General features: G+C 35.6%; 1 protein-coding gene across 6 annotated transcripts in view; it reads right to left on the bottom strand.

Moving 5' to 3' along the window:
- Positions 1-645: 645 nt before the first annotated feature.
- The window catches only part of BEND6 (BEN domain containing 6), a 59,290-nt gene continuing 45,922 nt past the window's right edge, over positions 646-14,013 (bottom strand). For all 6 annotated transcript variants that reach the window (XM_049092209.1, XM_035698106.2, XM_049092207.1 and 3 more), the window contains 4 exons: positions 11,321-11,541; positions 9,660-9,852; positions 8,500-8,636; positions 646-1,946 (listed from right to left, as the gene is read on the bottom strand). In XM_049092209.1, coding sequence (XP_048948166.1) covers positions 8,509-8,636; positions 9,660-9,852; positions 11,321-11,541 — 542 coding nt within the window. In that variant the 3' untranslated portion in view covers positions 646-1,946; positions 8,500-8,508. The remainder of the gene's footprint in view (positions 1,947-8,499; positions 8,637-9,659; positions 9,853-11,320; positions 11,542-14,013) is intronic.

Genomic DNA, 14,013 nt, shown 5'->3' with positions numbered 1-14,013 from the left:
TTACATTCACCATTTACTTCAGGATCATTTATTGAATAAACCTTCCTTTCCCTACTTATGAGAGGTTCTACTTTAATCATATTCCAAATTTACATGTATGTGAATATATAATACATGCATATATATACACACATGCATATATATCAATTGCTTTCTGGGCACTATTCAGTCTCATTAGTTTTCTTATTTGTAACTCATTTAGAATCAATATGTGAAGCTAAATTAGAAACAATATTTATATTCTATTATCCATAAGAATATTAACACATCTAAAAATACTTTAAGGAAGGACTATAGAATTCTAATTGAATAATAGTTATGTTTTGCAAAGGCATTTTACATTTAGTAGGGAAAACATACTACGAAGTTTTTTTTTTAAAGGAAATAACATGTATCCCAGTAAAATCATTCAATAAAAATGTTAATGTTCCTGGATAGTGTGTATATATCCTACATAGCATGCATGTTTAATCTGGTTATTGTCTCTATCATACATAGTGTGGCTCTTTAGAAAACAAAAAAGTTAAGAGCCACATAAGCAATTATAATAGTAATGCCTTAATGCGTGTCAGTAGAGAAGCAATCAGCCCAGGAAAGGATTTTCCCCCCCTAGATTTTATACATTAATAAGAAATGAGCAAATACTTCTTATGTTTTCAATGGGATTTATTTATATTTAAGTAAAAGTAGCAAATGTTAACAGAAGTTATTTCCTTAATCGTATTTATTTTGTATGACCACATTGTTATTGAGCAGCATTATGGAATGTTCTCTGGGTCTGCAGTTCTGAACTTTCCAACTATTATATGCGACCTCTTTCCCAAGTTTAAACATAACCTGTACACTGAAGAAGCATGGCTTGTTATTGCAAAGTTGTCATGTGTGGCAAGCTGACATCAAAGGAGAAGCCTCTTGATGAAGAATGCTTTATCTTTCATTCATTCACAAAATGTTTTTTTCTTTTTCTTTTTTTTTACAAAATGGTATTTTTCTTTTTGTGTGATTATCCAACCCATGTGATTTTGTTTTCAATACTTTTTTCTTCTGATATTATGAAATCAAACCAGTTAAAACTAAGCAGTATAGCAATAAAACTAACCAAATACAGAGGATGTTATATCTTACATAGGATATTTTAGATGACATTTATGTTTTATGTTACACATATATATTTAATGTATAAAATTATACATTAGGCAATAAAAAGTTAAAAGCATGTAAACACACAGAAAAAATTTTCAAATCGATGATGCACTGTTTTAACACTCACAAAACCTTGGGTTTATTTCTTTTGCAAGAGTGCAGTGGAATAGCTTCACATTAAAATAAACAGGTCAAAAAAAAAATAAACAGGTCATTCTGCTTTCACTTCTTTTGGATTATTTTTAGGTAACAGAATAATTCTGTAATTTCATTGTGAAGACACCATTACTTGGTTAGGTATGATTATCAGATTTTAGGCCAATTTTGCCGCCCTCACATTCATGAACATTGATTATTTCACTACTTACTTTCCCAAATATGTGTTTATGCTGAAGATCCAAAAACTAAAATGGGGAGTCATTGGTGATAATAAATGTACAGTGATTGATCCAGGACAATGACAAATCTTAGGAGCTGAAGTTTTTGTTGCTATGATAAAAGCTCTATTGTGTTAAGTTAGCTGTACAGAGAAGCATTTGGGGACAGGAAAATGCATATTTCTAAGAAAGCATATTGCATGCTTATTTGACTGTTAGAAATTCTCCGGTTTGATGCATCACTGATATTTAAGCTGGAATCTACATGCAGCTTCTTCAGCAAGCTTGTTGCTCCATCAAGAGTCAGCGTTATTACGGATGTCTCACAGCTTGTCACTATGTGTGTCTGTGCTCACTGCAGAGTCTCCAACAAAATCCAATGTCAAATTCAGAACTGAAGTGTTTTATTTCAGATACCTACAACACCTACAAAAAAGAAAATTTCAGAAAAACAGCAAATTTTGTTAGAGTTCTTATAGTACTTTTGATAGTTATATGAGTTATTTCTGTGTCTACTACAAATTTTTGTGTAAGAATACACGTTTTTAGTATGAACTATTATTATTGAGGTGACTTAGAAATTATTTTATGATCTATTCAGAGGAATTCCAGCTTAGACAACAGTTAAAATATTTTACATATATTTTCATCTCAAATGACTTAAAAAACGATTTTGTATTAGATAAAATTTCAAGCCCACAAAGTAAAATGAACATCCCCACATACCCATCAACCATCCTAAAAGATTATCAACAATTCTGTTTATCATTCTTCAGTGACGTTTGTTGATTGTTTAAATAGCAGGCAGTTTCCCCTGTTTCACCTCTTTCAAAATTCACGAAACCCAAATGAACTAGGTTAGAGGCAGATCACTATAAAGCTAATAAAGTTTGTTTGCATGAGTACCTTCCAACATGTTCACATGTGTATATATTTCTGTTAAATTTGCAAAAGTTAAATATTTCAACCATAATCATAAGACTATTATCTTCCCAATTCAACTGTTCCTTAGTCATATTTTCTCTGATTATAACTATCGGGTGGCAGTGGGCATTTCTGAGATTTTGTTAAGGATTTTGTGAAGGGATATATTTTTGTGCTTTGCCATCTCTTCTATATATAGTTATATTAATGGTGGTCATTCCAGTTTGGAGTGTTTTCTAGCAAAAATATAAATATGGTAGGGACGCCTGGGTGGCTCAGCAGTTAAGCGCCTCCCTTCGGCCCAGGGCATGATCTTGGAGTCCCGTGATCGAGTCCCACATCAGGCTCCCTACATAGAGCCTGCTTCTCCCTCTGCCTGTGTCTCTGCCTCTCTCTCTGTGTCTCTCATGAATAAATAAATAAAATCTTAAAAAAATATATAAATATATATGGTCATTTCAAAGAATATTTAAGAGGACTCATTCCATAGAAAACTTGAAATGCCTTGAAATGTTATAGTTTAGATATCAGAGCAACTTAATAGAGGTTTCTCCAAAGTTGACAACAATCCTAAAAATTACATTGCTGCTGAAGAGTTAAGAATTTGAAGGAAAACTCTGTAAAGTGTAAAAAAAATTTTTCATCTATGCTAGAGGATAGTCCAAATTATTTGTTTATTCTTTCTATTGCAAAATTGTCAAATGAAGAGGTAATCAACTTGTATGCAACCCCTAAAAAGTAAGGTAAAAGTATTACAGAGCTGTAAGTAAAATATGTAATTTCCCTTACATTATGTGATATTTGAAAAATTTGTTAACTTTTAAACATTATGTCATTTTGGGGCTTCTGGCTGCTTCAGTTGGTAGAGCACACTACTCTTGACTTCAAGCCCTACATTGGGCATGGAACCTATGCAGAGTTGAACTGACTGTATATTCATAATTTTGTGTTTCTTTTCTTAAAGTGAGTTCTCCAAATATTATTAAGCTTTAGGTTCCACAATTCCCGGATCTATCCCCAAGGTAGGTAGTATTATTTATCCCTGTTTAAATTAGAATTCAGAGAGGTCATTTATCAAGAGGTAGTAGAGGAGGCTTTAAAATCTGCTTAAAGACTTTCTGACCCTAAAACATATAATTTTATATGTCAAGTCGGCTAGGCTATGATACCACGTTGTTTGGTCAAACACTAGTCCAGATGTTGCCGTGAAGGTTTTTTTTAGATGAGATTAATATTTAAGCAGTAGATTTTCAGTAAAGCACATTCCCTTGCGTGATATGGGTGGATCTCACCCAAGCAGTTGAAGGCCGTAAAAGAAAAGACTGAGGTCCTTTGAGTAAGGATGTTTCTGCCCTCACATCACCTTTGAGCTCAAGACTGCAAAATCACCTCTTCCCAGGGGCTCCAGCCTGCTAGCCTGTCTTGCAGATTTTGGACTCCCAGTCCTTACAATTGTGTGTGCCAATTTCTTCAAATGTCTCTTTATATAAATCCCACTGGTTCTGTTTCTCTGGAGACCCATGATGTGCAATAAGAAGTACAAAGAACTCTGGGACTACATCAAAATAAAAAGCTTTGGCACAGTGAAGGAAACCATCAACAAAACAAAAAAGGCAACCTACTGAATGAAAGAAGATATTTGCAGATGATATCTGATAAAGGGTTAATATCCAAAGTATTTAAAGAACTTATACAACTCAACACCAAAAAGCCTCCCAAACAATCCAATTCAAAAAATGGGTAGAAGACCTGCATAGACATTTTTGCAAAGAAGACATCCAGATGGCCAATAGGCACATGAAAAGATACTCAACATCACTAATCATCAGGGAAATGCAAATCAAAGCCACAGTGAGACATCACCTTACACATGTCATGATGGTTAAAATAAAAATCACAAGAAAAAGAAATTTAAAACAAATTAAAAAAAAAGATTTTGCTTATTTATTCATGAGAGGCACACAAACACACAGAGGAAGAGACATAGGCAGAGGGAGAAGCAGGCTCCTTGAGGGGAGCCTGGTGCAGGACTCAATCCTGGGACTCCAGGACCATGCTCTGAGCTGGAGGCAGATGTTCAACCTCTGAGCTACCCAGGCATCCCAAGAAAAAGAAATGTTAACTAAGATTAGAGAATAGAGAACCCTAAAACACTTGGTGGGGATGTAAATTGGTACAGTTACTGTGGAAAATAGTATGGAGTTTCCTCAAAAAATGAAAAATAGAAATACCATATGATCCAATAATCCCACTATTGGATATTTACCTGAAGAAAACAAAAACATATATGAAAATATATATGCACCCCTATGCTTAATAAAGTGTTATTTGCAATAGCCAAGATATGGAAGCAATGTAAGAGTCTAACAATAGATGAATGGATAAGGAAGATGTAGTGTGTGTATGTACACACACACACACACACACAGAAGAATATTATGCAGCCATAAAAGGACAAGATCATACCATTTGTGGCAACATGGATGGATCTAGAGAATATTATACTGAGTGAAATAAATCAGGCTGAGAAGGACAAATACCATATGATTTTTCTCATATGTGGAATCTTAAAAAAATGAATAAACAAAAGCATAATTATACCTGTAAATACTGAGAACAAATTGATAGTTGCCAGAGGGGTTGGGGTGTGGGATGGGCAAAATTGATAAATGGGCTCGGGAGATACAGGGTTCCAGTTACGGAATGAGTAAGTCATGGAACTAAAAGGCACAGCATAGGGGATATAGTCAGTGATATTATAATAGGGCTGTATGGTGACAGATGGTAGCTACACTTGGGGTGAGCATAGCATAATATATAAACTTGATGAATCACTATACTATATTGTATGTCTGAAACTAACGCAACATTTTGTGTCAAGTACACGCAAATAAAAAAACTAATAAAAAAATTCTTCAAAAATAATACAAAGAACTATATGCTAGTGTTGGCTCTCTGTTACAAATCATATAATCTTGGCAATTCATTTATCCTCTTTAGGCTTTAGTCTCATTATCTCCAAAGTAAGGAAATCATTTTATTTTTTTAAAGATTTTATTTATTTTTTCATGAGAGACACAGAGAGAGAGAGAGACAGAGACATATGCAGAGGGAGAAGCAGGCTCCACGCAGGGAGCCTGATGAAGGACTCTATCCCAGGACTCCAGGATCATGCTGTGAGCCGAAGGCAGACGCTCAACCGCTGAGCCACCCAGGTGTCCCAGGAAATAATTTTAGAACAAGAATTCTTAATCTTGGCACAACTGACATTTTGGGTTAAGTAATACTTTGTTGTAGGGGAACTGTTCTATGTCTTGTAGGACGTTTAGCAGCATCAATGGCTCCAACCACTAAATGCCAGTAGTATGATCCAGTTGTGGCAACCATATATATCTCCAGACATTTTTAAATATCCCCTAATTGAGGACAGGGGGAAAATGTTTCTCCCATCCTATTTGAGCCCTGCTGTATTAGATCATCTTTAAGTTATAACATATGCATATGTAATATTTTTGTAGAAATTATATAGGCTGAGGCAGCTTTGGAACCTTCAGGAGAAGACTGTCTGACCATATAGTAGGATGTTATAAAGGTTATTTTAATATTTTGTAATTCTTATAAATAAAGTTTTCTTTAGTTCCTATAAGAAAGAAGCAAAAAAATGGAGAAAGGTCAGAAAGATTGGCAACATAAAGCTCTTGGCAATGTGAGCCACAGGCAACTTGAAGACAGTCACAGGAATGAGAGAATAGATAAAAAGGGGAGAAGGATGGAATATAGTGCTTATCCTCTCAGAAATGAATCTTAGCTGGAAAATGATTGTTGTTTCAAATCCAAACCACCAGTGGCAACCTTGTGCTCAGTACTGGTGGAAGGCACAGTTTACCACAGGGTAGGCTAGGCTTCTTGCATGCATGGGAACTTGTCAATGTCTACATGATTCTTTTTTTTTTTTTTTTGTCTACATGATTCTGCAGTGCATATTGTCTTGCTAATAGTGATGCAAAAAAAGTTATTTATCCAAAGAATACTTTTTGGGGTGGAGTAAGGAGGGAGTATGGTTTGTCTGAGTAAGTGTAGTTATCTTCAGACTCTTGTTAGTTAAATAACCAAAAAGAGAAAAACATAGCAGCATTCCACTAGATGGTGCTATATCAAACTAATTCAAGAAGCATGGCTAAATTAGGTTGGATGGGATCCTATCTTTCCCAGCATATTTTCTCAGTCCTTTTGAAATAATTTGGATTTAGCTATACTTCAAATGAAAGATACCTGCCAATTAAAAAAAAAAATTCCCATTCTAGTGTTAATCTCCACTTTTGATTCTAAATACACATATTTCTTTTCCAAGCAACTTGTCAACAAAGTGAGGCTCAGGCCCAGAAGGCACCAGAATATATTGTGTTCTTAGCAAAAGATTTGTTATTTTTTTCTATTTTAATTAATGCTGTAGTCAGGTGATTTTTTTTAAAAAAGATTTTATTTATTTATTCATGAGAGACAGAGAGAGAGAGGGGCAGAGACACAGGCAGAGGGAGAAGCAGGCTCCATGCAGGGAGCCCGACGTGGGACTCGATTCCGGGTCCCCAGGATCACGCCCTGGGCCCAATGTGGCCCAGGGGTTTAGGGCTGCCCTAAACATGTTTTTTGTTTGTTTGTTTGTTTGTTTTACTCTTGACTCTTATCAGAACTAGGCTTATTTATACAGCAAAATAGTAAGCTACCCTCAAGAGTGCTGGGGATGGTAGTCAGCAATGGGTGGAAGGCAAGTGGGGGGAATTATTGCATTACTTGCAGTTCCAATCCTATTTAAAACACAGTGAGAACATAAAGATAAATAAAATGGTCTCAAAGGTGGCTAGAAAAAAAAAAGGTGGCTAGAGTTAGGCAGAGAACAACTAAATTGAAAGTCAAAGGTAAAAGTCAAGGAAATTGAAGGAAAATCCTGCCCTCATATAGTCACCATATACCTCTATTAATAAAAAGTATTTAAAAAACACATTTATATATATTTTTTCACATATTTTCCATCAAAATAATAGAGAGGAAGGATGAGCACAAGTGAACCAACCAGCACACTGAGGTGTTAAAGCAAACACAAAATTCTACTAAACAGGTTTGCCTAAGGGTAGGGCCTGACTATAAAGTCTCTTTCCTTCAAAACTCACTAGAAGCAATTCTTTTTCTTAGTCTATTAGAAACATCTTGGTAAAAATCCTTATCAAACTGATACAAACTATAACAATTGATTATTTTTAAGAATTTATTTATTTATTTATTTATTTATTTATTTATTTATTTATTTGACACAGAGACAGACCACAGGGGGAACCCAGGCAGAGGGAGAGGGAGAAACAGACTCTCCACTGAGCCAAGAAAGAGCCCAAGGAGGGGACGGGGCTCCATCCCAGGATAAAGGCAGAAACCTAACCAACTGAGCCACCCAGGCACCCCTTTAACAACTGATTTAAAGATTTAAAGACAGTGAGAAGTAGGAGGGAGAATGGCAGAGGAGACCCCTCAGTACTTCCAGCCAGTGGAGGGCCCTCAAACAAACCACTGTTTGGAGTTGTAAATTTAGTCTCATCGTCATACCTTCGAGATTTCCCTAGGGTATCTCCCCTGTTCTAGAGAAACATTCCCTAAATTATCAAGTGTCCCACCTTTGGCCCCTTTCTACACCCACCCACAAGTTAAACACATTCCGTAAGGAAAAATAAAAATTCCTTAGTAAAAAACATTTGGAAAACATTACATACTCTATCACCTATTTAAAGATTTCTGGTGCACTTGGGCGTATTAAAGAGTATAAAAGTACTCTGAAAGATTCTGGAAAAGGAAAATCTCTATCTGAATTTAGCATTCCCCAAGTTTAAATCCCCTTCCCCATCCTCACCTCCACCTTTACAAATACCTATTAGCATTTCTTGGACCTAGTAGAGTCCTAGTAGAGTTTCTAGCAGAGTGTTCATAAAAATTCCAGGGATATTCCTGGGATAAAAGTATTACATCTTCTTGCCACATGGAAAGGATTGTGAAGATTGAGAGGACTTACCAAAGGGATCTACTTAATATCCTGAGAGTTCAGATTTTTGCTTAAATTTGGCTTCTTGGTACAGTTGTTTAGCTTTTGCCCTATCATTCTCCTAATTGAAACATCATCTGTGTTGGGAAATAACTGTTTTGTGACTCCTGTAAAAGACAACAACAATGACACACAAAAATCCTTTTTGAGGCCTTTGCATCTTAAGATGTGAACTAAGATAAGACATCAGGCAATCCACAATGTAATTTTGTCTCCATTTTGCAGAAGTAGTCTAAACACCCATGAGATATTTAAATACATGAATATATAGGCAGGGTCTGCAAAGCAAACTAAGAGATACTGAAGGTCTATGTTAGAGACTGAGAGCATACATATTGTATTCCTATGGTACTGCAGCTTTAATCTTGCTACTTCTCTGAACTCTAGATCCCCTTGCTCCAAAATGTTAGTTTATTTTTATCCATTCTCAGCATCAGCTGAAACAACTAAATTCTTTTGACTGTTTTCCAACTAAGAAATGGCATATTAAAATACAGAGAACTTAGATTCAGTGATTCCCTAAATTTGTTTGATATTTGTAAAAAAGTTATTTGATAATCTAGATTATTATATTTGAGGAGATGCATTAACCTAAAAACTGTAAGTAGGATGAAGGAGGGCATGTGATGTAATGAGCACTGGGTGTTATATACAACTGATGAATCACTGAACTCTACCTCTGAAACTGATAGTACACTATATATTAATTAGTTGAATTTAAATAAAATAAAATAAAATAAAATAAAATAAAATAAAATAAACTATAAGTAGGAAATTAGCTCCTACTTTTCTAGAATAAAAGATAAAGGATCTAGAACCACGATAAGAAAGAAAATAAGACATAAACTGTTACTGAAATTTTGTTTGAAAGGATTTTGAAATAGATTTTTCTGAAGTTATGAATTTTATGAATTCAAACATATAAGTGAAATAAAATTTAGTTTCATTTTAATAACTACTTTACTGTACATTTTTTTCTATAAAATTTACCATATTTAATAAGAGGTTTAGGCTATCTTGAGATTTTTCTTTGATAGAAAAATAACAAAAAGAACATGAAAGAACGACTTAACCTTGAATGGTAAAATAATTTCAAATTCATGTGACAATGTAATACAATCATATTTTACCTATAATTTCTTGAACTTCATTCTGATTCATAGCTGGTTTTACGGCTTTGTCCCTTGAAGTAGAGGACTTTGCTCCTGTCAGGCTGTGTGTGGCCATGTATTCATTTGTGTAAAGTACTTGCATTAAATCATTAATAAACTTCTGAGGCTTGCTCTTGTTACAACGGGAAATCTGCCATTTTTCAATCTTGAACTAGAAAATACAAAGTAATAACTGAAATTAGAAAAAGAAAAGGAAAGTAGTATCTGGATAAATATATTACTAATCGAGTTAAGACACACCAGAAACAAAATCAACATTCTTTAAGGTGATGTATTTTACTTTTAATACATATTTTACATTTCAGGGGTTATCTTTGATATAATTCCCAATTTTATGAGGTATTTGTTTCAGAGTTTATACAAACTCTTGTCATGTAATCTGGAATTGGATAGTTTAAGGATGAGTCCCATCCTCAGCACCTCCTATTAGGTGTGGTAGGCAGAATAATGACCCACTGAAGCTATCCATGACCCTAGAACCTGTGAATATATGACCTTATATGGGGTGTGATTAAAGTTAAGGACATTGAAATGGGGAAATTATCCTGGATTATTCAGGGCCCAATTTTATCACATGAGCCCTTAAATGCAGAAGAGGGAGGCAGAAGAGTGGGGCAGAAGAGTGGGTCAGAAACAAGACCGGAAGGAAGAGGACACATTAGAAGTGAGAGGGGCTTTGCCTTCATGGCTGGTTTTGAAGGTGGTAGAATGGGCCATAAACCAGGGAATGTGGTTACCTCAAGAAGTGGGAATGGCCTTCAGTTTCCCGTCAGCAAGAAAATGGGGAACTCAATTCCACAACCACAAGAAACTGAATTCTACAATAACCTAGAGGGGCAGGAAACAGATTCTTCCATAGAGCCTCCAGAAAGGAATGTACCTGCTGCCTCCTAGATTTTACCACACTTCTGACCTTCAGCACTCTGAGATAATACATTTGTGTTATTATAAATCACCAAGTTTGTGGCCATCTGTGACATAGCAAAAGGAAACGGATATACCAATATTCAAATATCCTAAATGTTGGATGTTAGTATTTAATTATTGCTCTGGAAGGCATATTTTCCAAAACTGATATTGGATTCTAATGAAACTCTGGTCCTTTTAGCTTCTGTTCCTTGAAGAGAAATTGGAGAAGTAGGAAAAGATTATATTCTTCCAACATGCAGAGGCTGAAATTTACCTTCTATCAATGATATAATTTTGTAACCCTCAATGCATAGTTATCCCTCACTGATTTAAGAATTTTCTAGTTTAATGACCTCATCCTTGACCACAATTTGACTGTAGTTTTCTAAATTGGATATTTGTGAAACAAATATTGTTTTGATTTATCGTCAAAAAATTGTTTTATGTAATTTCAATGTTAGGGTCATGACCTAAAGTTACCTAATGTTATCTGATAAAACAATGATCATTTTGTAGCCTTTTCTTAAAAAAAAAATCTTATTTTTAAGTAATCTCTACACCCAACGTGGGGCTCAAACTCACAGCCCTTAGGTCAAAAGTAGCATGCTCTACCAACCAAGCCAGTCAGGTGCCCCATTATTTCGTAGTATTATTTCAATTTTTTCATTTACTGTATCCCAGAGAAAGTTAGAGCAGGTATTCCAACTGACCTGTTTTTCATCAGTATGATGCTCTTCTTCAGCTTTCAAGGAAATAGGTGAACTGGAATTAGAGTTAGAATTACTGCACGTTGAGGCAAATGAGTCTGGTGAGGAGTTGTTTGTTGCCCTCCAGAGGGTGGATGCAGATGTGGACATGGTTCCTCCACCCTTAAGCAGGGCCTCTGCCATACCAACTAATTCTTCAAACTGCGTGACCGCCTGTGGTAACACTGATGGCAAGAAAAAGTAACCCTTTATAAATACTTTTAATAACAGGGGCATATATTCCTATTTTTAAATTGTGCGTATATACATATTACATAGCATGTATAGAAATAGGTAGAACAAACTGTTAACATTTACTACTTTTTTTTTTTTAGATTTTATTTATTCATGAGAGGGAGAGAGAGAGAGAGAGAGAGAGATGCAGAGACACAGGCAGAGGGAGAAAAGCAGGCTCCATGCAGGGAGCCAAGGTGGAACTCGATACCAGGTCTCCTGGTCACCCTGGGCTGAAGGCGGCGCTAAACCGCTGAGCCACGGGGGCTGCCCCATTTACTACTTTTGGAAAATAAACGTGGTAAGAAGAGTGGTTGGGATGTACTTACTTTTTATTTTTTGATTTAATAATGGCTTAATAATAAATCAATTTTAAAACATCTAGTTATATTTAAATGTATATGCATTACTTCAGAACTAAAATGGATGGTTTATTTATTTATTTATTTATTTATTTATTTAATTTTAACAGATTTATTTATTTATTCATGAGAGACACAGAGAGAGGGAGAGACACAGGAAGAGGGAGAAGCAGGCTCCCCTCAGAGAGCCTGATGCAGGGACTGGGACTCATTCTACAGACCTGGGGACCACACCTTGAGACGAAGGCGGATGCTCAACCGCTGAGCCACCCAGTCGTCCCTAAAATGAATGGTTTAAAGAGTTGATTCTTTTTTCTAATTGCTAAGAGTATTATTTGAAGGGTTTTAATCTCATTTGGAGACATTAATCATCAATCGCCTTCCAGATACATCAGGCCAATTTAAATGACCATTAAATAAACCATTTATATTCAAATTTATTAAAATAAATTTTCAGTGACCTTTGTGTGTGGTTTTCCAGGGAGTCAAATTTCATCAAATTAATAAAAATTTGTTGCCATAGGGAGACAGAACATGAGAGACTCCTAACTCTGGGAAACGAACTAGGGGTGGTGGAAAGGGAGGTGGGTGGGTGGGGAGAGTAACTGGGTGAGGGGCACTGAAGGAGGCACTTGATGGGATGAGCACTGGGTGTTATGCTATATGTTGGCAAATTGAACTCCAATATAAAAAATAAGGCCTAATGAATCAAAGAGACTTCATTCACACTTTAAATCTTGGGAAATATTTTAAACCCTAGAAATTTTTAATTGCATGCCTAAATAGGAATAGGGATGTTAAAGACCTGATAAAGGCAAAATATAGAAACTGGTTTTTCTGGGACAGCGAATAGAAAACAACTATTTACATTATCTTTTCAAGAGCATATCAACAATTCAAGAAAGCCTTTGAATAAGAGAAAGCAGACTTTCAATCTTATACTTGTGTTAAAAGATGGGCACTGAGTGCGGCACTTGATGGGATGAGCACTGGGTGTTATGCTATATGTTGGCAAATCGAACTCCAATAAAAAAATATACACACACACACAAAATTTGTTGCCATGATTCAAAACTGTTTTTACATGTTACGGATGAATTTTGGTAATCAGCTGAATATTCTCTTTGTTCCTTTTTTGATGGAAACTTACACATTCAAAGGTTCATGTGTCCATGTAAAATGGTCTTCTCTAGTTATGGTTATATCTAGTTTGTTTCCTAAGAACAAATAACATTTTGATGGAGTTGGAAGACACTATGAACCCACTCTGATACAACTCACACTGTTTGAGGGCTTTGGCTGCTGAAGAAGTAAAAAGACTGAAAATTTTTTAGACTTTTCTTAATCATATTATTAAGCCAAAATCTGGATTAATATTTGATTTGAGAGCTGAAAATCAGGCATATTGATGACACATCCAAATCAATACATCTACTACTATATTAATAGAAAAAACAGTAAAATCTATTAAAATCTTCCTTTATATTCTTTCAATTAATATTTAACTAAGCACCTCTAGTGTCCCATTTGCTAACTCAAGAAGCAATTACTCATTGAGCATTTAATAATATGAAACATTTATCTAGCTTTTATTCTGTGCCAGGCACTATTCTGAGGGCTTTACTGATGTTCATTCATTTAATACTCACTGCTCTCTGAACTAGATATCATCATCACCCCCAGTTTATAGAGGAGGAAAATTAGGCAGTGAGAGAGGCTAAAAAAACCATCCAGGGTCAAAACAATTAGTGAGAAGAAGAGCAAAGATTCAAATTCAGACTTAGCCAATTCGATGCTATAAACTACTGTGTTATGTAGATTTTTGACATTTGCCAGCCACTCTATTAAGTGCTAGAGGAGAGACTGGGAGCACACCAGATGTGATCCTGGACTTTTGGACTGGGTGGGGGCGGCGGGAGGTGGGTTATGCAACCATGGCGTGAGTAAGAATTTGGCCTGCTTAAAGAGAGGTCTGGCCTCCCTTGTTCTTGGAAAGTAACCTCTAGGGATGTCTGGGTAGGTCAGTGTTTGAGCATCTGCCTTTGGCTCAGGGCGTGACCC

This window comes from Canis lupus, chromosome 12 (assembly GCF_003254725.2).
Source record: "Canis lupus dingo isolate Sandy chromosome 12, ASM325472v2, whole genome shotgun sequence".
Classification (NCBI taxonomy): domain Eukaryota; kingdom Metazoa; phylum Chordata; class Mammalia; order Carnivora; family Canidae; genus Canis; species Canis lupus.
This window is presented reverse-complemented; position numbering and strand designations above follow the sequence as displayed.